Source organism: Nanorana parkeri, unplaced genomic scaffold (genome assembly GCF_000935625.1).
Source record: "Nanorana parkeri isolate BGI_ZX_2015 unplaced genomic scaffold, ASM93562v1 scaffold2966, whole genome shotgun sequence".
NCBI lineage: Eukaryota > Metazoa > Chordata > Amphibia > Anura > Dicroglossidae > Nanorana > Nanorana parkeri.
In genome coordinates, this window is record NW_017309234.1 from 1 (window position 1) to 26,612 (window position 26,612).

The 26,612-nt window shown below is 43.6% G+C and overlaps 1 protein-coding gene across 1 annotated transcript in view; it reads right to left on the bottom strand.

The window, feature by feature from the left end:
• Nucleotides 1-6,099: 6,099 nt before the first annotated feature.
• Nucleotides 6,100-26,612, bottom strand: part of LOC108802577 — a 54,418-nt gene continuing 33,905 nt past the window's right edge. Inside the window, exons 3-4 of the mRNA XM_018574433.1 lie at nt 15,295-15,388; nt 6,100-6,115 (exon numbers count right to left, since the gene is read on the bottom strand). Of these exons, the coding sequence (XP_018429935.1) occupies nt 6,100-6,115; nt 15,295-15,388 (110 nt within the window). The remainder of the gene's footprint in view (nt 6,116-15,294; nt 15,389-26,612) is intronic.

Below are 26,612 nucleotides of genomic sequence, written 5' to 3' on the forward strand. Positions count from 1 at the left end.
GGTTGGAGGAAAAAATCGATGTAGCTGGCCAGATTGTACGTCCATCGCATGCTATAATCGCAGCTATAATCGGCCTACCAGGGGGCAATATTGGATTTTTGTGGATTTTGGGTATATGATAGAAGTACGGTACACAGGTGTGACCTACAGATAAGAACTGAAATTCTGATTTAGAGAGTACACCAGTGTCCCTAGCCTCCTTTAGTAGGATGTTGAGTTGTCCCTTATATTAATTTGTAGGGTCACTATCTAGTTTAACATATGTAGAACTATCAGACAACAATCTGTGTGCTTCTCTTATGTGGTCTTTACGGTCCTGAATTACCAGACCCCGTCCTTTGTCTGCTTGTTTTATTACTAAGTCATGATTTTTCCTGAGATCTTGTAACGCTTTTGCTTCTCCTGTGCGTACATTTTTAGCCTTATGCCCTCTCTCAGAGCAAAGTTTTTTAAAATCTCTATGGACTAGTTGATAAAAAGTGATGATATGATCACCCTTAGAGCCCAGGGGATGGAAGTTGGATTTAGGCCTAATGTGTGTGTGCGAAATGTCTGGGTCATAGCAATTGGCGGCCTCTATATTGAACTCCTCACCATCCCATAGTTCCCCCAAAAGTGCCAGATTGGAATCTTCAAGTGTGATTTCAATCTCTGGACAGTTATCGACCAGTGTAGGGGGATTTCTTACGTCTTTGATAAGAAAATGGCGATGTAGCGTAAATTTTCTAGTAAACTTATGCAAATCTAAAAATAACTCAAATTCGTTGGGTCCTGATGACGGGGCAAAACTTAATCCTTTTTGGAGGATGGCAATCTCACTCTCCTGAAGTAAATGGCTTGAAAGGTTAAAAATCTTAATGGTACTATTAGTGGTGCTAGTAGTGGTAGTTAAAAGCTTGTTCTTCCTTTTTTGTTTAGCCTGTTGTCCTGCTCTGCATCCTCTCCTTCTTTTTCTGGTATTCTTTTTATTTTTACTTTGGGTGTCCTGGGATCTGATAAAAAATTACTACTATTTGGGTGATCAAAATTCACTCCCCCCTCTACTATGTTGTGTGTTGCTGTACCATTAGATTTCTGTTTAGTTCCAACTCGTTCCCATTCTACTGCACCTTCTCCCTGTTTTTTACCCTGGGGATTGATATGGCTCTGGAAAAGAGTGGATGAATCTCCAACTAGTGGGTTTTGTGGGTAAGGGGTAAAAGGGTTTTGGGATCTGGACCCCTCTATGGAAGTGTCATGGGAATTTTGTGTAGGTCCCTCTTTTTTATGGGAAAAGGTCTCTAATGTTTTATCCGCCTGACCCCCTGAAAAGGTAGTCTGGTCATGAGAAGGAGGGGGCTTTCTGGGGCCTCTGTATCTATGGGATGGGGAAAATCATTATTATTGTCTGAAATTACTAAAACGAATTAATAGCAGTATATATATAAAAACAGGATTGTGTGATTAAAAGAATTTTAAAAGGATACAGTTACTATAGATCAGGAGATCTTCTAGATCTAATGGGGAGCGGCTCTTAGAATGGAAAACTAGTCTTAATGGCAGCTATAAAGTATGTGAACTTTTCAGAGTTTGTCACATAGTTACAAATTTCTTGATAAAAATTAATATCGAATGTAGCACTGAGGCTAGCTGAGGCTAGCTCTGCTATTAATTCGTTTTAGTAATTTCAGACAATAATTTTAACTTTCAATGCCAATGTGTTTACTCATCAGTAACGGCGGTTTACCCGTCAGACAGGTGAGAGCGCATAGCGAAAATACCGGCAATTGGTCTGACACTGCCACATTACCTTTCCAGTGATAAACCCCTGTGATTGGTCAACGATTAATTCAAATAGAGCAGGATATAGAAGAGTTCACTCAGGTTCTGATGAAGGGGGCGTGCCCCTGAAACATGTAGACCGTTCGAACTCATAGGGGCAGAGGACCTTTGATCTGTTTCATTCTGTGAGACTCCCGCTGCCAGAGATTTCCATTGCATCGCCTTTTACATGCTTTTATTGATCGACCCTTTTTGTGAGTATAATTTCAGCTGTGTTGCCGTATAAATAAATAAAATAAAAACTTTTTACACGATGGAGGCGCTCTGTTTTGCTTTGTACTTCCCAGATCGAAGGTCTATTTGACCGGTGGGAGCTGCCTCATCTGTGTATCTACAAAACGTCCAAATTGGCTATTCTCTTGCAACCGGCAGCGCCGGTATTTATTTGGTTGTTACTTCTCTAGAGACTGATTCTTTAGACTCTACGGGCAGCCACCAGTTGCAGAGTTGGAACTTCCTAAACCATTGACATAGTGTTTGTGGATTTAAACCGTTGACTCCTACAATCAAGAGTCGAGATTGTGCATTTATATCATTCTTTTTGCCAGAAAATGACATCCATTATTGATGAGAGATTTCACAGAAGGTCAGACCTGTTTAAGGAATTTATAAAAGATGATGCAAAAATGAATCCACCTGAAATTGTCATCTAATTCTGATCCAGATGATATTCAATGGAAAACCATGATTAAACTTGTTTCATCAGCTAAAATCACTACTAGAAAAGGAGATGTTACATTGGTGGGATGCCGAAATGTTAAAGCATTATATTAAAAGCAATTTAGTTCCCAGAGGTCTGCGCATTTCCAATAGATGCAACTTTTTGGAAACAGACCTACTTGAAAAATGGGAACAGTTTGCTTTGACTTGTTCTAGAGAGTGGTTATCCCTTATCATTATCCAACGTGAGAGATTAATTGACAACATTAAAACCAAAATAACCACACTAAAAGATGAAATCCAGACCTTCCACACACATTTAAAATTCACTGAGTGGGAGAATAAGATAAAGGGAAAGGTTCTGGCTTTTGAACAAAGTTTGATTGAGATAAAACGTGGAAAACATTTGAGGGACCAGACAGACTTCCAGGAGGGGAAGGTCTTTTCCTGGAAGCCATCCAATCCGAATAGGAATCGATACACACATATACAGGGCAATAAGGGTAGGCCTGTATTTCATCCCAGACCCAACACACACCTTAGACCGGAATCCTCATTTTCCCTCCCGCCTGTCCATTCGAGACACACTTCTTTGGGCAAATTCTCTCCCAGTCATTTTTCCGGTCCAAAACCCACTGATCTGTGGGGACACTCCGCAAAAGGGGGCCCTATGACCCCCAGGGTATTTCCGGACCCCCTTCACAAAAAAGGTTTCCCCAAGATTTTCCCCATCCCATAGATACAGAGGCCCCAGAAAGCCCCCTCCTTCTCATGACCAGACTACCTTTTCAGGGGGTCAGGCGGATAAAACATTAGAGACCTTTTCCCATAAAAAAGAGGGACCTACACAAAATTCCCATGACACTTCCATAGAGGGGTCCAGATCCCAAAACCCTTTTACCCCTTACCCACAAAACCCACTAGTTGGAGATTCATCCACTCTTTTCCAGAGCCATATCAATCCCCAGGGTAAAAAACAGGGAGAAGGTGCAGTAGAATGGGAACGAGTTGGAACTATACAGAAATCTAATGGTACAGCAACCCACAACATAGTAGAGGGGGGAGTGAATTTTGATCACCCAAATAGTAGTAATTTTTTATCAGATCCCAGGACACCCAAAGTAAAAATAAAAAGAATACCAGAAAAGGGAGAGGATGCAGACCCAGACATTTCGCACACACACTTTAGGCCTAAATCCAACTTCTATCCCCTGGGCTCTAAGGGTGATCATATCATCACTTTTTATCAACTAGTCCATAGAGATTTTAAAAAACTTTGCTCTGAGAGAGGGCATAAGGCTAAAAATGTACGCACAGGAGAAGCAAAAGCGTTACAAGATCTCAGGAAAAATCATGACTTAGTAATAAAACAAGCAAACAAAGGAGGGGGTCTGGTAATTCAGGACCGTAAAGACCACATAAGAGAGGCACACAGATTGTTGTCCGATAGTTCTACATATGTTAAACTAGATAGTGACCCTACAAATTAATATAAGGGACAACTCAACATCCTACTAAAGGAGGCTAGGGACACTGGTGTACTCTCTAAATCAGAATTTCAGTTCTTATCTGTAGGTCACACCTGTGTACCGTACTTCTATCATATACCCAAAATCCACAAAAATCCAATATTGCCCCCTGGTAGGCCGATTATAGCTGGCATGGATGCACTCACGTACAATCTGGCCAGCTACATCGATTTTTTCCTCCAACCATTAGTGTGCGAAATACCCTCTTTTGTAAGAGACTCTAGCCGTATCCTTGAGATCCTGAAACCCTATACCTGGAAAGAGGGCTATCTTTGGGCTTCTTTAGATGTGGCCTCGTTGTATACTTCGATTGAGCACCAGTCAGGGCTTCAAGCAGTACAACATTTTCTGATCAAATCAGGTACTATCAACTCCTCCCAGGCAGCTTTTATCATCAAAGCCATTGAATATACTCTAATTCACAACTATTTTACCTTTTTAGGGGAATATTATGTCCAACTGAAGGGTACAGCCATGGGAGCGAGATTCGCTCCGAGCTATGCCAACCTGCTCATGGCATGGCGGGAACAGCAATATATCTGGACAAATAACCCATTTGGCAAGCATCTTGTCCTTTTCGCTCGGTACATCGACGATATTATAATAATTTGGGAAGGTACCGAGACCACCCTGTTGGAATTTGTAGAGTACTGCAGGAAAAATGCATTTAAACTAGATTTCACCTATGTGGTAGACAAGAACCTTCTAGTATTTCTTGATTTAGAGCTAAGTGTGGGCCCAGGAGGGGAAATAGTTTCAAAAACTCATTTTAAACCCTCTGCAGGGAATTCGTATTTACATGTCAGAAGCAGCCATCACCCTAGATGGATAAGAAATGTACCAGATGGGCAATTTGGAAGGCTTAGAAGGACCTGCACTCAGGATTTAGATTATGCCAAACAAGGAGAGATTTTAAAGGAAAAATGTCGTGATAAGGGGTATAATCAAGTTGTCATTAATGAGGCTTTCGAAAAACACCTAGTGCCCCCTCCCCTAAAAAAGACCAGTAATAAGAAAAAGCAAGATACAATTTCCAAATATCAAATCAGTTTTTGCACCCAATACAATAATGCCGCCTTTCGTATTGGGCAGGTCCTTAGAAAACATTGGATATTTACATGCCAGAAGCAGCCATCACCCTAGATGGATAAGAAATGTACCAGATGGGCAATTTGGAAGGCTTAGAAGGACCTGCACTCAGGATTTAGATTATGCCAAACAAGGAGAGATTTTAAAGGAAAAATGTCGTGATAAGGGGTATAATCAAGTTGTCATTAATGAGGCTTTCGAAAAACACCTAGTGCCCCCTCCCCTAAAAAAGACCAGTAATAAGAAAAAGCAAGATACAATTTCCAAATATCAAATCAGTTTTTGCACCCAATACAATAATGCCGCCTTTCGTATTGGGCAGGTCCTTAGAAAACATTGGGGCGTTCTAAAAGAAGATCCATTCCTTAATGGATCACTCTCTAGGGCGCCCAAAGTAATCTTTCGCAGACCTAATGACCTGCGCAGACAAATAGCTCCAAGCAAGATCAAGACCCAGAGGGGTTTATTTTCTGATCAGGGACTATTTGGCCAAACGGGGTGTTACAGGTGCAATGCACCAAATTGTGGGGCCTGTGCCTATTTTTGGCACAGAAAGAAAGTAGTTGAACACATGTAGCAGGTTCAGCAAGTTTTGCAAAGACTTCCAGAATACTTGCGGGTGTGTGCTCTGAAATGTTCTGGGCTCACAGCGGGGTAGCAGTCTCAATTCGCCAGTTAGTGGTTCTGGGCAGTAATCTGTGTTGATAATCCACGGGCAGCCTGTGGGTTCTCTGTTCGTCACTCGACTCTCCACAACGAGAGAACGCTGAGCAACGAACCAGCTGAGCTTTTACCTTGGTAGCCGCGCCCCGTGGGAGGAGCCGCCGTGACGTCACGCACGAGACGACCCTTCGCTGGAGCGCGGGGACACGCCGAGTAAGTCTGTGACAGTAGTTGAGGGACCAAAAGGGAGAGTTTTTTCGATTAAACAATTTATCAATTGTGCTTCTACCTTTGTGATTTATGGTATTCTATGTTCTTGTGGCAAATTGTATGTGGGTCACACCACCAGAACTCTACGAACAAGATTCAGTGAGCATAAAAGAAATATAATCAGAAAAGCCGATGACGACTCATTACCTGTACATTTTTTTAATTTTCACAACCACAGTCCTGAAGGCTTGAAGGTCTTTGGTATTGAATTAATCTCATCAGATTTGGATGAGGGAAATAGATATAAAAGGTTATGCAGGAGGGAGGCGTTTTGGATATATACGCTAAATAGCCTTTTTCCTATGGGACTAAACGAAGGTATGGAATTAGCTTCGGCTCTGTAGGTTAAAATATCGAATCTTTCCATGTCATTGTCCAATCAATTAATTCATCCTCTATATCCATTCATTTATGTTCCGTCCATTCCCGATCCATATACAATTTACATCCATTTGACCATTATTATATATTTTCATAAACGTCCATTCATTATTTAATTTATTTATATATTTTTTTAATTTTTGTATGTAATCCTCATCTGAGGCCAAATGGCCAATTATTCCTTCCTCATCTATGAAGGTTCAATATATGTATTTTCAATCATATCAACATCTAAGAGACAAGATATAAACAAATATTTATTACTTGTGCACTTGTTCTTCCATTCCCCATACAGTACTAACACGTATATTGGTCTCCTCATCCACGTTTGGGCCTATATCATGTATTTATGTATTTATCATCTGATTTTAGAATATAATTGATCCTTGCTCAATACCATCATCATTATATTTTATATTTTGGTTTCATAACATAATTGATTGTTGCCACTTTGTATCATCTACACGCAGTGTATATTATTGTGGTTTGAATGTGCAACATAATGGATTGTTGCTTTTTTATGTCATTTACACGCTGCCTATAACATTGCGGTTTGAATGTCTAACATAATTGATTGTTGCCGCTTGATATTATGTACACGCTATATATTTTAATGTTGCTCTTTTATTTGCCTCAGTGCTACATTCGATATAAATTTTTATCAACGAATTTGTAACTATGTGACAAACTCTGAAAAGTTCACATACTTTATAGCTGCCATTAAGACTAGTTTTCCATTCTAAGAGCCGCTCCCCATTAGATCTAGAAGATCTCCTGATCTATAGTAACTGTATCCTTTTAAAATTCTTTTAATCACACAATCCTGTTTTTATATATATACTGCTATTACCGGTAATTCGTTTTAGTAATTTCAGACAATAATTTTAACTATCAATGCCAATGTGTTTACTCATCAGTAACGGCGGTTTACCCGTCAGACAGGTGAGAGCGCATAGCGAAAATACCGGCAATTGGTCTGACACTGCCACATTACCTTTCCAGTGATAAACCCCTGTGATTGGTCAACGATTAATTCAAATAGAGCAGGATATAGAAGAGTTCACTCAGGTTCTGATGGAGGGGGCGTGCCCCTGAAACGCGTAGACCGTTCGAACTCATAGGGGCAGAGGACCTTTGATCTGTTTCATTCTGTGAGACTCCCACTGCCAGAGATTTCCATTGCATCGCCTTTTACATGCTTTTATTGATCGACCCTTTTTGTGAGTATAATTTCAGCTGTGTTGCCGTATAAATAAATGACTTTTTACACGATGGAGGCGCTCTGTTTTGCTTTCTACTTCCTACATTTGGATGACGCTGGGTTTATTATAGGTACAGGCTGTGACTCCAGGAGCACTGGAGAGGGTTAATTCTGGACATTGAACTGTTACAGTTTATTGGTCCCTTTGTTGTATTGTGTTGATGATGGGATTAGGATAGCTGATTCTAGGAGTAGCTGACTTCGGGTGTAGATGAGTAGATACACTCAGGAGATAATCCCATCACATGTGTCTCCTCTCTCCCTGTTCATTCATTAAGACATAGGGGAGGGGGTGTCTGTTTGCATGCTGTTCATGTTTGATTGCGTTATGTGTTTAGACCCCCAGAGCTGTATATATACTGAGCTGGTCTTCAATAAAGCAGTTCTTGGTTTCCACCTCAACATTGGTGTTGTCTAATGATTGAGTGGTTAAGCGTTCTGTCCTAAGATATTGGTTCTGTCCAATAATTAGGCAGGTTTGGGCTGAGGACACTGGAATTCGGGTTCCAGTGGAGAGGAAGCTGTTTACGGACGGAGGTACCCAGTCGGGGTACCAGGAGGTCCGTCACACCCTCCATGCGGCTAGGGTGTGAAAAGGTCTCATATGTGTGGCATCCCCATACTCGAAAGGAGTAGCAGAATGTGTTTTGGGGTGTAATTCTGAGTGTACCTATACTGTGTATAAGAAATATCTTATTAACAGACAACTTTGTGGAAAAAAAAAAATCTTAATTTTTTTGATAGGTTGTGCCAAAAAATTACATCTTTAAAACACCCAGCATGCATCTTATCAAATGCCTTTGGGTGTCTGCTTTACAAAATGGGGTCATTTTGTGGGTGTTTCCACTGTCCTGGTATTTTAGGGTCTCAAGAAATGTGATAGGTAGTCAGGGCACCAGAGTTGATACATTTCCAATGATATGGTATATATACCATTGTTCTGTAGACTGTATAACTGTAAGACATTCTAATTAATTTACACTTATTTGGATTTTTTTACCAAAGAAATGTAGCAGAACACATTTTGGCCTAAATGTATGAAGAAAAATTATTTATTTGCAATGTTTCATTAACATAATATAAGGAAAACAGGTTTTTTTTTAAATTGTATTTTTTTTCTTTATATAGTAAAAAATAAAAACCCTAGTGATGATTAAATACCACCAAAAGAAAGCTCTATGTGTCCCCAGAAAATGGTAAAAAATTCATTTGAGTACAGCGTTGCATGACAGAATAAATGTCAGTCAAAGTACCGCAGCGCTGAATACTTAAAAATGGCCTGCCCAGGAAGAGGGTGTAAACACCTGGTGTTCAAGTGGTTAAGAGTTCCCTTCACTGGAACTAAGGGACCAAGCTCAACCCCTGAAAAAACATCACCACACCATAATCCATCCTCCACCAAACTTTACACTTGGCACAATGCAGTCAGGCAAGTACCATTCTCCTGGCAACTGCCAAACCCAGACACGTCCATTGGATTGCCAGACAGCAGCGTGATTTGTTACTCCAGAGAACACGTCTCCACTTCTCTAGAGTCCAGTGGCAGTGTGCTTTACACCACTGCATCTGCACTTGGTGATGTAAGGCTTGGATGCAGCTGCTCGGCCACGGAAACTCATTCCATGAAGCTCTCTACGCATTGTTGTTGTGCCAATCTAAAGGTCACACCAAGTTTGGAGGTCTGTAGCTATTGACTCTGCAGACAGTTGCCGACTTCTGCGCACTGTGTGCTTCAGCATGCGCTGACCCCGCTCTGTCCTTTTTCGTGGCCTACCGCTTTGTGGCTGAGTTGCTGTTGTTCCCAGTTGCTTCCACTTTGTTATAATACCACTAACAGTTGACCGTGGAATATTTAGTAGCAAGGAAATCTCACGGAGGGACTTATTGCACAGGTGGCAACCTATCACGGTACCACGCTTGAATTCAATGAGCTCCTAAGAGCGACCCATTATTTCACAAATGTTTGTAGAAGCAATCTGCATGCCTAGGTGCTTGATTTTATACACCCGTGACCATGGAGGTGATTGGAACACCTGAATCCAATAATTTGGACGGGTGTCCCAATACTTTTGGCAATATAGTGTATTGTGACAGAACCCAAGGCATGGTAGTAGAAGGTGTCTATATTCCCCCTGCAGTGCTCCACTCCGCAGTTTGCGTGTAGCGCAGCAGGGAGAGAAGCCAGTCCAGAGTTTCTGCCTGGCCCAACAAGGCCTCACCTGTACTTAATAAGCAGCACCGGGTAGTCTGGGGAGTCAGTTGGAAGTGGGCTGGAGAGTAGAGAGGCCAACAGCAGTAAGGCCTCATTCACACCAGACACAGTGCGTTCCAGCCTGATTCTGGCCAGAACGCACTGCATCGCATTGTGGCCGGCTCACTATGTTGTGGGGCAGGAGGGGGTGTTGAGGTTCATTGAAGTGAATGGTACTGTAGCCATGCTCTCCGGCCGCAATGCGATCGGCCGCACTGGAACACAAGGCACATTATGTATATGTGTGTGTGTGTGTATGTATGTATTATATTCTGATACTAAAGAAGATGGAGGTGGCTAAATGGCTATCACCATTTAAAGCATCACATTATTGGCTACAATTTTTAGCTATGTATACAGGGCACTGAATGGTGTCAAAGTTTACTAACTGCGACAACAAGGACAGTGCGTAATCACATATTACTTTCAAAGCAAGACTTGCATAATATCCCAAAACAAAACGACAGCTGGGAAAATGTACAAAATAACATTAGGTTGATGTTGAGGATAGCGAAAAGCTATGAAAAAGAGAGCGAGAAAAAAAGAGAGAGATTCTATTAAAAGAAATTAAAAAGTAATTTACAGAAAGAGGAACAACCAGACACAAGATATGCACCATTTCTGGTAAAAGGATTTCAAACTTATGCAATTGCAGGATTTCCTAAATATTCTCTGCATCCTCTGTGGCAACCAGTATTGTAAGTCATAGGAAGAAAATACATTTACAGAGCAAAGGCTAAGTGGTAGCTTTCGAAAATTGTGAAAGCTAATCATGTTAAAACAGTCCTTCAGTTGTAAACATTAGAACACAAAATAAATTATTTATAGCAATAATTTAAGTTGTGCATAAGGATGAAAATTAAACCAGTAATATCAAGACTTTGAAAATGTATTAAAGAAATCAGATGTGCATTATACGTGATGAAATGAGTTTGAGGCTAGGTTTACACCTAGGCGGCACCTCACTGCTGTGTTAACCGATCGCACTGTGGGTGCCATTATTTTCTAATGGCACCCCAGTCGCGCCGGGCGGATTGCGCGGTTTCCCGTGCTTCCGCGCGTCGTGTATCACAAAAAGAAGGTACTTTTTTTGTGATTGCTGCACGGATGTCATCCCAATGAAATCAATGGGGCCGCACGGCAATCGCTGTCTGCATTGTGCAGGACCGCATGATTCTGGGACGCATGTCCTTGGTGTCGTGCGGTGTAGTGCAGGTGTGAACCTAGCCTTAAAGTAAACTAGCAAGTGTACCTATTTTTTGGATGGAATGAAATACCACATTCCAGCATTATGGGGAATGTAATTTATAGCACAGTGTACATGGTGCAGCAGTGTGTGGCTGTGCCATGGAAAAGCATGAAGGCACAGTGGCAGACAGTATTCTGTGTTAGCCAAGTGTGGAGGAGGAGACAGGCGGCAGGGATCGGAGTAGCAGTCAGTTGGCTGCTAGGTTCAGGTGAGTATAACTTTTCTATTTTCATCCCTAGGGAGTGGAGTTGAGTACAGGGGTGGACTGACAACACAAAGGGCCCCCAGGCAATACGAGATCATGGGGCCCCTTGCACTTACAAGTCCCAAACACATGTACATTCTTGTGGTACAGAAATAATTTCTCCACACTATTGTCAAAATAGCAGCTCTAATCACTAAACAGTGAATGGTTAGGAGAATTACAAAATCTAGACAAATCAGGCAATTTGGAAAATGAGCTAAATGGCAGAATTTTTCTGGTTTGGCTATTTTGACCTAGATTCTTCAATTCTGCCAATCAATAGCCAAACCAGAAAAATTCTCGAATTTAGTTCACTTTTCAAATCGTCTATATTGGTCAAGATTTTAAAATTATACTGCATTTCTCCTACCAATTTACCCCTTTAGTAAATAGACTTGTAAGTGCTTTAGTGCTCAGTAGTAAAGAAGGCACAGTTCAGTAGTAAAGAACGCACAGCACAAAGAACAAACAGTTCAGTAGTAAAGAACGAGGAATAGGAAGGAATAGGTGGGAAAGAATACAGGGGAGCCATTCTGGTAGGAGGCCTCCACAGGTGCTCTTTAACAGATGGTCTGTCCCTGAGCCTGGTAGCGATTATAATCAGGAAATAAATGAGAGCCTTAAGCTCACTAGGCAGTTCTTTGGTCGCAATCTCATCTTTTAAAGGAGAACTATGAGGTGAGTGCTTTTCACTCACCTCATAGTTCTAGCCGACCTGTGACTATGAGACTGTCACAGGTCGGCTCAGTAAATCGGGAAGTGAGCAAACACATACCGGCATTCGCTCACCTCTCGATCCTGTCACATCCCTCTGCCGTGACAGGGGAGGGGCTGGATTCCCCCCTCCCTGCTCCAATCCGCCAGCGCTGACTGGCGGATCGGACGGGGAGAAGGCGGGTACAGCTGGCTCTGCCTCTAGATAGGCAGAGCCAGCTGTCACTCACGCAACTGGGCGGATCCAGATATAATTGTCGGGATCCGCTTCAGCTGTGGCGTCTCACTATACTGCGAGCAGTATGTCGCGGTATACTGTGGCGTCTCAGTATACCGCGAGCTATAGCTCGCGGTATACTGAGCTTAGGGTGACGGGAGGACGCTAGATTGTGTCCAACCGTTACCCTAAGGAGAACTATGGGGAAAAGCCTTAACCCCATAGTTCCCCTTTAAGGTATCGGAGAGGCCATGTGAGAAGACAGCCACCATAACCTCGTTATTCCAGCCCACCTCTGCCGCCAGGGTACGATATTCAATAGCATACTCATAGCAGAGGTGGAATGAGTCAGTGCAACAAATTCAGAGTAATCGTGTATGACAGGTTTATTGTTTTCCCATAAGGAACTCGTCAAGGCCTTATCCGAGAGCAAAGTGATCAGGAAGCCCAACTTTGATCTATCAGATGGAAACACATGGGGAGGCATTTCAAAATAAATGCACACTTGGTTAAGGGAAGCCACAACATTGATTCAGATCCCCCCAATAATCCTGAGGGAGGGTGGCTGGACCAGTCATACCCTTAGCGACTGCTGGTTCAAGATGGGCAAGATGGCTCATCACCGTGGGTAGCTTAGTAATACCTGCACTGTCAGGATTCATGGCCCTTGCCTACTGTTAGGTAGACATGTGCGATTCGTTTTTAGAATTTTTTTTTTTTTTAACGGATGAATTTTCGTTAGTCATAGATTCGGATGTATCCAAATTTCTGAATAACATAATTGACGAATGCAAACGAATCCAAATTAACAAAATTTAGGACGAAATTCGTTAGCGGTAGTCTAATTGACTTTCGGACCCGAATCCCGAAAAACAAAATAACGCAAAATCCGAAACGAAACAAATGTTTTGCCATTGCACATGTCTACTGTTAAGCTACCAAGAAACCAGACAGAAACTAAAGTGCAGGTTTAAAAAATAAAAAGAGTTTACTGAAAACAACAATAAACATAAATGCAAAAAACAATGGAGAAAGTCCAGGACATCATCAGTGCCAAGCCAGAGGTCAGATGCCAAAGGGGGTAGTCAGCCAAACCAAGTCAGGGAACAGTGAGAGAAGGATGAACAGAAACAATAGCCGGAATCAGGAACCAGGAGATCAGTCAGCCAGAGCCAGGTTCATACACAGAGAACAGGAACAACTGCAGAGCACTTGGTAGATCAGAACACATGCAAGGGCAGAGACTGAATGGACAAGCTGATGGTTAAATAGTGAACTGGTGTTTGCAACATCACTCTGAGACAGGAATTTGTCAGAAGTTTGCTAGTAGTTGCAGAATGATTATGTTTATGGGTTTGGTCATAAGAGGGCACCAAAGAGGAACAAACAGTGTGAGAGACACTGCAACCAAGCCATGCTGCAAACAACTGGACAAGAAAGGATAATAAAACCTGACAATTTGTTCAATTTTAAAAATTGAGTAAAAATATTGTAATTTTAATCAAGTAAAATCAGGAAATCAGTCACACATAAAAAAGAATTATAAAAAACACAAAAACATTTTTAAAGTCCCCAGCCCCACATACACGCGTACAAACATGCGTCGGGTGCGCATACGTGTGAAAACGACGATTGCGCCAATTACGCTGCACATGTTACATATCACTGCGAACGTCAGAGTGAGGGCAATAATTTTAGGGCCACTATTCACTGATCACACTAAACTGATGATCGGTAAAAGCTTTTAAAGCATCGCCTATGGCCAAGTTTGGGCTCGGTACTTTTTCATTATATAGTAGTGGTGATTAAATAGCACCAAAAGAAAGCTCTATCTGTCCCCCAAAAAATAGTATAACATTTATTTCAGTACAGAGCTGCATGACTGAATAAATGTGAGTCAAAGTACCGCAGCGCTGAATACTGAAAAATGGCTTGGCCATGAAGGGGTTTAAACACCTGGTCTTTAAGCGGTTAAAAAGCCTTGTGTTATGTGCAGAGGATTGCTGCAAAGTATACAAATCTTACCTTGCAACATGCTGGCTCCTACACATAAAGGCGAGCTATGATTGAAGGAGAGGAGGGGGTGGAAATGTGACATAATCTCTCCTCCTCCAATCACAGAATGCCATGTATTCTTTGAAAAATACAAGACATTTTATGAATGGGCACAATGAGGGAGAGGGGGGGTTATGCAACCTGAGCAATATACTGCTCGTATCACATCTCTCCCTCTTCTTAGTGGCTAGAAGCTGTGTGTGAAGAAGTGTGTAAATTATAATTTTTCCCAGAGTTGATTTGAACTGGCAAAATTCAAAAAGGACCAGGTGGTATAAGCAGAGACTACTGATTCCAGAGGATCTCCCTGAGAATATATTCTTATTAATTTGGTACCAGTTGAGACTTTTCTCAGCTCCCATCTCTATATTTTATAGACTTTTATATAAAAATATTTAGATAAGAGTGTCAAGTTAATACTTCACAGCCAGAGTGAAGCTTTATAACCTCTCTACTGAAGTTCCTTGAAAAAATAGCAGCGGTCATGTGACCGAAAATAACATAATAATATACTGTATAGGTAGTTTATGAAAGTGTGATGGATCGCTGAATTATGTTAATGATGAAGAAACTTTTACTTAGCATATTTATTGTTAGAGGCTTGCCCTATACTTTAGGTGACAGGGTTCCCCATCCGCCCCTCAGTTGGAGCCACTACAAAACAGCCAACCCTTTTGGGAAAGGCAGAAGCACATGACCTCCTCCTATGATGCAGTGCTTGAGCCTATTAATCAATTGTCAGGTCTGATCACTTTTACATAAGTAGAAGGTTGATGTCATCAACCCAACCCTATCCAACATGGAGCTTACAAAGGGTCGGGACTGCAGAGCAACAACGTGGAAAGGAAGCATCAGCGTTCATGTAATTAGGTGTTTTATATGAGACTTACCTGAGTGAATTACGAGTATAAGGTGCTGGATAGCAAGTGGTGAGATTAGGTTGCGACTGTGAAGTGGTTAATCGTGATTGTCGCTGAATTGGAACTGAAAAAAGGGGAAAAAAAATGTTTAAACTTTGCTGAGAGGGGAAGTTAGTTTGTGGTTTGCAAACAATATAAAAGTGCTAGACACTCCTTGATCAATAATGCTGTAAATGTTAGCTAAACAAAACCAGTAAAAGATATCAGATGAACTAGAGGATAACCATACTGTTAAAGCACATTCCGGGACAACAATCAGCTTGGCAAATGTAACCTTTACCTTTTGGCTTTTCTTTCCCAGTGCTTTAAAACAGTCCCATGCCAGTAGGAATGTAGCTTTGTTCACATTCAACTTGTCATACTGTTAACAAGGAACGCTTCAGGGATATCTCTAGATGAACATTGTGCTTTCCACAAATGGATATCTGGAAACACACTGCAACACATTTGTGACTTGTTTTCTTAGTGATTACATGGTAGAGGAATAATACAGAAACGACCCTAAATATTGGCATTGAAACAAACAGATGGGGCAGATGCTTTCTTTCTTGTTTTTAGTTCTCTTCTGTAGTCATGCTGCTTTTTGCACCACAGTGTAGACTGCAGACAGGGTGAATTTAATCAAAGCTGTGTTTTCAATTGCCTGGCCACTGGTGATAGCACTAAAAGCAAAGAGAACTAATTTGCAGACTAAATTGGTTAACTATAAATCATGGGTGGACTGACAACATATGAGGCCCCCGGGGAATATGAGATTATGGGACCCCTTGTTCTCATATACATATATATGCCCATATACAAGCCACACCCACATATACATCCTTGTGTTACAGAAATTCATTCTCCACCATTTTCAAAATAGCAGGTCTATTCACTAAACGGTGAATTGTAGGGGCATTGGTAGGAGAATTTTAAAATATGGACCAATATAGGCGATTTGGAAAGTGAGCTACTGTAAATGGCAGATTTTTTTCTAGTTTGCCTATTTTGACCTAGATTCTCCAATTCTGCCAATTATCCTGGGTGAAAAACAGGAAAATTAGTAGGAGAATTGACAGGGGAACTGAATACTCTAGGACCGGAGCGGGGGTTTGGGCGCATATCACACATGCGGTATGCAATCCCCTGCTCCAGTGCATGCGGTATCAGCAGACGCGCCTGACCTGTGGGATGAGCTAACTTTCTTCTGCTCTTTCCTATAGAAGGTCCGTAGATTAGCTATCTTCAGTTTCACGTAATTCATGTCTGCACATGGCGAGATGGTCTTACATAATTCAGCAAGTTTCATATAAGCCTCCGTTCGCTTAGAGCGATTACAATAATCCTTGCTCTGCACTCTCCACAGACATGGTAGTTCGCGATATAGATCAATGAATTGAGTCAGGAATTCGGGGTGAGTGAAACGCTCTGTCATAATGCCTGTGGAATTGAGAGACCGAATGATGTGTGGGTGTCCAATCCTCAACCTGGCCATGCAAAAAACAAATCACACACCTCCACATTGTAGGACTATGTGTACCCCAATGGTTCATATCCACCTTGGACATGTGGTAATGGGCAGTGACATATAATCAATAGTGAAACATATACATATGGTGCAGTATGAGAAAAACACACATGTGCCATGCACATTGTAAAAACAATGTTGACTATGTGTGAAACACTGCAGTAGGCCCATTTGTCAGCCATATCCTCCTTTCCACACATAGCTTGGGGCAAATGCATGTGAAGCACATGGTAGGCAATGTCAATGGGAATAGTGTTCATCTGTGCTTCTGGTTGATCTGTGCCCCAGATATGAAACATGTCACCTCCAGCTCTGCTTCTATTGTCTGATGCCATGGAGTCACTTAATGTGCTATGGCCTGCTACACATACCCTCCTGTCATGCATTGCCCACGATTTGTTATGGAATACTACATACCAGCCAACGAGCAACCGTTTTTTCGCTAAGGTATGGCTTCACTCGAGACCGGAAATACGAAGGCCTGATCGTTTTCATGGGAGCTCCCGTTGGCCACGCCCTTTCGTACAGGTTCGTACAATTACCTCGTCGTCCCGAAACACTGCCCCAGACAGAAGAAATGGAGGGACAATCAAGTGCACAGGGAATGACCACTGCTGCAAAGGGGAAGAATAGCAGGCCAAAGAGGGCATCGTGTATGTCCATCCAGGAAATGGTGGAGTTAGTGTCCATGATGGAGCAGCAGGATTATGACTGCAAGCTGCAGAAATATGAGCAGAAGAACATTAGGAAGGACCGGATCCTCGATCAAGTGATTGAGAGCTTGCAGGCCAAGTTCAATGTCACCAGGTCCAAAGACCAGTTGCGCAAACGCTGGTGTGACCTAAGGTTGAGGGAGACTGGCCAGCTAGCAATGATCCACAGGATGATCCATAGGGGTGAGTGTGAGCTACATTAATATTGCATCTACAGATATGATGGATGTGGCCATCCAGGCCTAGTCTCAGAGGACTAGTGGAGCATGCAGTGCTGTAATGTAGTTTGATACATCTGATGTATTTTCTTCCTCCAACTTTCATGTCTGTCCATGAAAAGCTGTAGGACACAAGGTGTCAGTCTATGCATCATGTCCAGACCTGTGACACATATATGTACATGTCGTGTTGTTGATGGCGCATATGACTATTGTATTTTTCTGATGTTAAAGGCCAGAGGAGTGTGGAGCGGAAGAGCCAGGCCAGCGAGGGTGCTTCAGAGATGGCCATGGAGCAAGCAGTTGTGGAGGAGGCTGACGTGGTGGTCGAGGTTGTGGACTCCTCTTTGTCCTCTTCTTCTGGTATGTACTGTTGTATTACAACATTAGGGCATGGTCTATGTACGTCACATGTTTATGGCCTCCATGTGTTGATTCCATTACAGTAAATGTGGACCTTGTTGAGAGCGAGGAGAAGAGTCCCTTGTCAAAGAGCTAACCAGACACTGCGCGATTTTCGTACAAAAAAACGATCGCATACGATTATCGTACGATAATCGTGCAGTGTATGGGCACTTTAATGAAGGTAATTACTGCTCGCACTGACCATCAATGAAGGACACAGACCACTGAGCATATACTCTATATACTATATAGTCCTGACCCCTGTACTATACACACTACATACAGTAGTCCTGACCCCTACACTCTATACACTATGTAGTTCTGACTGCTGTACTCTTTACACTATAGAAAACTGTCTGCTACACTTTCTACACTACATATAACTTCACTACTTTATACACACTTGACTCCTGACCACTACACTCTTTACACTATGGGGCTGAAGTGTAAAACTTCCACCCAGCGTATTGCTGTTCACACAGCATTACCGCTACTTGATGGAGTCGAGGAACTTTCTATACTCCTTGGTTCCGGGTGAATGGCATTCGCCAAGCTATATGCTGGACGGAAGTCTTATACATCAGCCCCTACTATTTTTAATGTAGACTCAGGCATAGTCCTGACTTCTGCACCATATACAGAATACATGGCCCTAAGCGCTACACTTTATACACTATGCTCTATAGTACATATTTCTGAGTGTAGAGCTCTATATGTTATTGTGTACATTACAGAGCGCTGACTGCTGCACTCTTTTTGGGGGAGCACCCTAAACGCACCTTCTGCCCATAATGCACTAAATTGCGCCGCAACATGTGGTATCTCAATACCATGCATTGGGGTGCGGTTGAAGAAAGTAGTGCATACTAAACTTTTTTCAACCGCACTGCATATAAGTGCTAGACTTGAATATTGTGTACAGGTACAAGGTAATGCTAATAGTTAGGGTCAGTTCACACCAGCCGCTGTGCAAAATGCACAGTTATGGCAATGTGCCTGACACAGTGCCGATGCTGCTATCCCGGCACATCATGTCGTGTCATGTACTTTTTTTTTAGAACTTTATTGAAATGTCACATTTTATCACAAGTGACATTTCATTCAGTTCTATGGGCACACCGGGCTCCAAGGCAGTTAGGTATATTTACCTAACTGTTACAATTAACCTTTGTACTGTATATATCCCGCCATTTATAATACACTGCTTGTGAAAGTGGATAGTTGGCATTGGAACCCTATTATTATGATTATCATTATTATTATCATCTAATATCATAGAGGTGATATTGTTATAGGGTGTCTGAATATTGGGCTGGCAGCTCTCTCATGAATATCTGGAGAAGTGACAGTACATTGATAATAATCCTGAAAGTAAAAGTGTATATTATAAAGGTTAGATTATAGTAAAATGACCATAATCATAGTAATAATATTATTATTACTATAGAATTATTAACGATAATGGAAATAATATAGTAGCAAAATATAACAGCAATAATTCATAATTGTTAAAGAACTTAAGGCTTATAAGAATTTATAATAAATGTATAAAGTTATTTTTTTTTATAAATTCTTTTTATTAAAGATTTTTAGTACTAAACATAGTATAAGCACCCACATCCGTGAGGCACACAGTTCAGTACAGTAATTAGCAACCAAAATACATTGAAAAACCCCAGTAAAGGAACAGACCCATAGTCAGGGCATAGTCATAGAAAGTGTGTGTCCTCCCAATTCCAACCGCACCATACGGAGTGTACATCTTAACAAAGATAACAATGTTTACAAGGTTAAACATACAGCGGTAGTATCACCGCAAGTCTCAGGTGCACACTCGCTAAGTGGTCCGCATAGAAGAAAGAATTAATCTCTCAGCCTGCCGTATCAGCAGACTCTAACCATTCTCCCCAGACCTTGAAAAACTTACTGGGGCATCCTCTCCTCTGATAGGTAGCCTTGTAAAGGCGCAAGTAGGAGTTGACAAGGCCTTTCCAGTCTGAGATGTTTGGAGGTGCACTCTGTCTCCACCGCAGTATCACTACTTTCCTTGCGTAGAATAACGAAATTCCCAGGAATGTCTGTAACGCAATAGTAGGAGCAAGTGGTTCAGTCAACCCCAGAATACATGTGTGTATGCTGGATTTGAGCGGAACATCAACAAATTGTGACATAAATTGAGTAACAATCACCTATTTAGTTACCTGGACTCCTAAATAGGTGATTGTGTCCACCCACTGCAGAGGGAGTGTCACAGAGCGGGACTCACGGGTATGAACTGGAGTAAGGTATGTGGACCCTTTCTAACTCTGATCCCACTGTCAGATAAAATGGCAGGTATGTTCGTTTGTAACATTTGTTCTGCTACCAACATTGCCAAAAGCTTAGCATTTTTGTCGCCCCATTCAAACAGGACTTCCCTCGACTGCCGTAAGGAGCACTGGGTCAGCCCCACCTGGCTTGTTTAAGGGCAGCCAAGGTGGACTCTGCATAAGCCGCTCGTCTTGTAATAATGTTAGGGCATTGAAATGCCAATAGGTGAGTATGGCCGGGGACACCTTCGCCGACACTCCCTCCTCCCTTAACCACTCAGGGGATAGTCTCCAGCACCTAAGCTTCCTCCCACCCGGCACAAAAAAGGTTATGGAAAGTGGGACATGGTCTGACAATACACCGGGGAGGTAGGAAGCACCAGATATCATGCCCAGCATAGGCTGATTACCAGAACAAAAACATAAGCGCACGACTGATACTTAGTCACTGGAAAAATCACGGGCTGTAAAATTATGGTGTGCAGGCTCTCACTGACAGGGAGAAGACCCTGTGAATTTGAATGGTAAACAGAAAAAAACAAAAGAGAGAGCGCTACTACCTAGAGAAAACTTGTATTAAGTGGCATCTATTCATAAGAGAAAGAACAAATCAATGACCGGTATTCAGAGGGAGTCCAAAGCAGAATACTGCAGCAGTGTATGGATGAGGGGGCGCTGTGAAAGATCCTAGCGGCACGCGTGCACGACTGGCCAGGCCGGGCCACGGCGGCTATGGAGGAAGGACCGCGGCGGTTGTGGAACCGGGACCGCGAACGGCTGTGTTCGGTGCGTGTATAGTGGAGTCAGATCGGTGGGCAAAGCAAAGGCTACAGAGGTTAGAACCTCGAGTTCTCTGGAGAAGGAAGGTAAGGGATCGGCTGGGAGTGAGATGTAAGTGGTGGTGTCAGACAATAGTCTGAGTGCTTCTTTCGTATATGCGGAACGGTCTTGAATCACAATTCCTCCCCCCTTATCTGCTTGTTTAATAACGATGTTACGATTGGACTCAAGATCCTTAAGAGCTTTATTTTCCTGTGGGGTGAGGTTGGGATGGTGTTTTGCGTTGCTGCACACTTGTAAGAGATCGGCATACATGATAAAATGTATCAATGAAGGAACCTTTAGAGCAGTGGTTCTCAACCTGTGTAACCTCAGGACCCACATTTGTCCTTGGTCATGAAGTCGCGACCCAAGTCGCACCGCATATACTTTCGGGTCGCGACCCATGAGTTGAGAACCACTGCTTTAGAGTGTGCTGGAAAAAAGGTTGATTTTGGTCTCAGGTTGGTGTGGATGATAACAGGATTGACCAAAGCTTCCAAATCAGGCTCAAAAGTGGAGTTGAGATCCATAAGCTCATACAGGGTGTTGAGGATTTCACCGTCCTGTTTATCAAATATGTCCGTTACAACCTCCATTTCTAAAGATATGTTCTGGACAGCTAAATCTGGAATGGTTGTGGGTGTATTGTGGGAATAGTGTCTCCGGAGTGTAAGTAACCTTATAAATTTGTTCAGATCTTTAAATAAAATGAAAGGATCGGGTTTGGCGTCCGGGGCAAAATTTAGGCCTTTCTTTAGCAGGGAAGTTTCGTGTAAAGTCAGTTGATGTTCCGAGAGGTTAAAACATTTTATTGTGGAATTGGCCCTAGGTGTTCCCTTCTTGCCATTTTTGCTGTGTTTACCTCCTCTAACTCCTCTTCTAGTTTTTTTATTTTTATTTTTGGGGGGTGTGTGGGGCCTTGAGCTAAAAAAGGCGTTTGAGGGATAACCTGGGCCACGGGGTTCTCGGACTGGGTCCTGTTATTTTCCTCATTTGGAGTCTCAGAGTTTCTTGGATTAGGTGGGTGGGGAGCATTGGTGGTATCTGTACTGGGAGTGGGTGGGGGGAGATGGGATGGCGCTGTTGTCTGTGACATTTTTCCCACCTCTTGGGAAGTTTGGGTATGACCAACTTCGCGTGTATACACCAAGTTAGTCTCGTCCCAAACTAGAGTGGTTATTCTCTTTGAAGGTACTGGGTGCAGGGAGAGTAGAGAGACTGGGTGGGGTTTGTGTGAGGATTGTTGACGGGGGGTGGGTGTTTCCAACTGAAGACCCTGTTGAGGTTGTAGTCCGTGACATCCCTCAGAAGTTTCTTGGATTTGGACCGGATGATGTTGAATTCGTGTTCCTTAGTGTTGTGATTGAGGTTGGCCAGCCAGGGATCATAGAGGCAGGATTTCCCGAAGGTGTCATTAATAGTATTGTGGAGGTTGAGAACTTCTCTGGAGGTACTTTCTAGTTTCCTTTTCCTCTGGGCGATGATGAACTCTATCCATTTTCTGGTGCAGAACTCCGCCACAAGTCCCCAACTGGAGGCGAGTCCCGTCATTCATCTGTCCCTCCCTCTCCTTGAACACTGTTCCATGATAGGCCAATAGCTCACTACTCCCCTCCCATGTGTCAGATTTAAAGTGTTCTGTGCCTCCCGCCACACATCCTTGCCCTAAGGTTCGACAAAGAGGCTGGGCCTCGAAACGCGTAGCCGTCACGATACAGCGAGCCCGTCTGTGCACAGCTTCCACCCACTCAGACGTCCTGTGGATACTCTGCCCACCGATCTGACTCCACTATACACGCACCGAACACAGCCGCTCGTGGTCCCGGTTCCACAACCGCCGCGATCCTCCCTTCATAGCCGCCGTGGCCCGGCCTGGCCAGCCGTGCACGCGTGCCGCTAGGATCTTTCACAGCGCCCCCTCATCCATACACTGCTGCAGTATTCTGCTTTGGGCTCCCTCTGAATACCGGTCATTGTTTCACCATCCTTGACACATTTGCAGACTTCCAACCGTAAGTTACATATATTTGTTCTTTCTCTTATGAATAGATGCCACTTAATACAAGTATTCTCTAGGTAGTAGCGCTCTCTCTTTTGTTTTTTTCTGTTTACCATAGGCTGATTACCGAATGCCATGTCTATCCGGGCCGAAGAGCCATGAGTATGAGACAAATGAGAATGTTCTGACACCAGGGTGCTCCCACCTTCACACCTCTTTCACCATAGCCGTCTCAGCCCAGGATTGCAGATCAATGCCCGGGGGTCTAGCCGAGTTGGAGGAATCCAGAGAAGGGACAAGGATGCTATTAAAGTCCCCAGCAATAATAACCGGCAGAGGGAGGTGAGGTGCAAGTTTATCCAGGATAGCATATAAAACCTGTACATGAAATGGTGGAGGTACATATACACTGACCACAGCCAACTGAGGGGGTTAAATATCAAGAACCACAATGGCGAATCTACCACCAGGATCTGTGTGTGACGGACCCCCGTACTCAGGATGAGTATGTTCGCCTCTGTATTCTTCCTTGCTGAGGAGGTATTGCAAGCTGAAGATCTTTAGCTCTCAGTTTCCCCAGTCACTGGTCGAGACACAAGTGTAGGGTGAAACAAACTCTGATTTATTGAGCAACTGCACAAACTTTTATACAGCAAGTGATGAGATCAGATTATAATCCCATCACATCCACCCTGCCTTCCCCAGACAATCGGTCTGCTGAACACCACAGGGTTTCCCCTGCGAACGAGCTCCAGACAGCCATAGCAGGAGCCTGGCCAGAATGTCATTGTTCTGAGCTCCTTCAGAGTACAATGGGAGATAACGAGGGTGGTGCTGATAGTCTTTTCATAACCAGGTCACACAGCATAAAGCACTTAAACATAAAACACCACCAATACACATTTAACTTATACACTCATCACAATGTCGTCACACTGTGATTGTATGCAGAATGGTGCAAGGAAGGGATTTACTGATTAGCACCTCGGCACCTCCGGAATACGTAGAGTGGTGGCATGCACCGCCTGCTGTATCCAGGGGTGCCCCAGAGCCAACACCCTACTCCCATCTAAATGGGTCTCCAGCAACAGTACAATATGTGGTCTAAGTTGTTTCAGATAATTACACACCAAGGATCTCTTAAACTTATTGTTTAAACCCTGTACATTCCAGGAGACCACCATCACCATCCAAACCCATGATACCACATGACACATAGAAATGGAGACAGCTCCTGCATTGGCTGAAGGTGGGATCCAGGACGACACACAGCCCCCCAGAGCCCAATAAGAACAAAACAACCCCTCTTCCCAAGGAAACATATTAAACAGAACTTATCTCCTGCTGTGCAGGAGATAAGGAGCAAGGCACGCCTACAACATCGAATGCAGCCCAGCTCCGGAGGCTGCCAGAGGCACATGTCATGTATTCAGCAGTTGGTCAGTAGGCAAGGACAAAGAAAAGAAATGCTAAGACCATCAGAAAAGATCCAGGATCTTTGGCCACCATAACCGAGCACCGTAGGTCATTCCGCAGGATAGATGGTTCAGGAACAAAACAAACAGAGTAAAATGTAGGAAAGCCCACAAAACACGGTATCAACAAAAGGAAATGCTCATCCCAGCATATCCAGCCACTCATTTGCGGATATAGGTGTATCAAACATGCGGACCGTGCCAGAGTGGGGTACCCGAAGCCTGCTTGGATACAGCATGTTGTATTGGATGCCTTTCTCTCGAAGACGGCGTCGCACATCCAAAAAGGATCTCCTCCGTTTCTCAATCTCAGCCGAGAAAACAGGGAAAAGGCGTACCGAGGCATTCTCATGGCGAAGGTCAGGATATTTTTTGGCTGCTGCCAACACTCTGTCCCGATCCCGATAATTAAGGAGACATACCAGAAATGGTCGTGGAGGGGCCCCAGGGATCGATTTACTGGTGGGGACTCTATGGGCCCTCTTGACCACAAAGGTGGGGGGCAAGTCTTCCAGGGCCAGCACGGTTTTAAAGAAGGCTTCTGCAAAAGAAGCAGGCTTTGGGCCCTCCGCTCCTTCAGGCAGGCCCACAATGCCCACATTGTTCCTCCGCATTCTGTTTTCAGAGTCATCCACCTTTGCCGCCAGTGTCCTGACTGTGCGTTGCAGGTCCTGGATAGATGTAGCATGATCCCGGATGGAATCCTCCACCGCCAGGGTCTGTGATTGTATGCAGAATGGTGCAAGGAAGGGATTTACTGATTAGCACCGAGGCACCCCGGGAATATGTAGAGTAGGTGGCATGCACCGCACCCAGGGGTGCCCCAGAGCCAACACCCTACTCCCATCTAAATGGGTCTCCTGCTACAGAACAATATGTGGTCTACGTTGTTTCAGATAATTACACACCAAGGATCTCTTAAACTTATTGTTTAAAACCCCGTACATTCCAGGAGACCATCGTGATGTCATCCAAACCCATGATACCACATGACACATGGGAATGGAGACAGCTCCCGCATTGGCTGAAGGTGGGATCCAGGACGACACACAGCCCCCCAGAGCCCAATAAGAACAAAACAACCCCTCTTCCCAGGGAAACATATTAAACAGAAAATCAACATTGTCCCGGGAACAATGACAACATTGTCTCAGCCTGAGAGAGTCTTCCCCCTGATCTTGTCTAAATAATGCCTGATCAGCGTACATTCTACAGCCAGGTGGTCTATTTTTGCTGTGAGAGCTATTTTGCAGCCCTCAATGGCTTCCAGGATTGTTTTAGTCCCAGCCCTCTCATAACCTGAGGTCGAAGGGGTGTCAGGCAGGTCCAGAGGGACATCCACAGCATTTGCGGCTTCCCCCTACATAATGCGAGCCAAGCACACGCAGGCAGCAAGGGAAGGAGGCAAGATGGCGGCGGACCAGCACGAGGCCGCACGCTGAGATTTCCTTCGGCCTCTTTTTGGCTTGTCCGTGCGTTTAGCGGACCTGGAGGGCATGTCACCCGGCACCGGACATCCACCGAAGCCCAGGTGAGCAATTCAAAAGCTGAACGAGCAGGATAGAGACCGGATATATTTAGTGCAGCGGCAGAGCTCCCTCAGACACGTCCGCGCTGCTTCACATGCTGGCCACGCACCCCATAAATGTATAAAGTTATATTAACCCCTTCGTGACTGACGACGTACAGTGTACGTCGCCAGCATCGGGGCTGTTTAAACAGACTCCCGGTGACTGTTGCCGCTGGAACTCTGTTTAAACTTGTAGAGCCGACTGTCGGCTTTACAACAGAAGCGATCCTGGCGACTTACCTGTCGCCAGATCGCTTCTGCGTCCCGAAG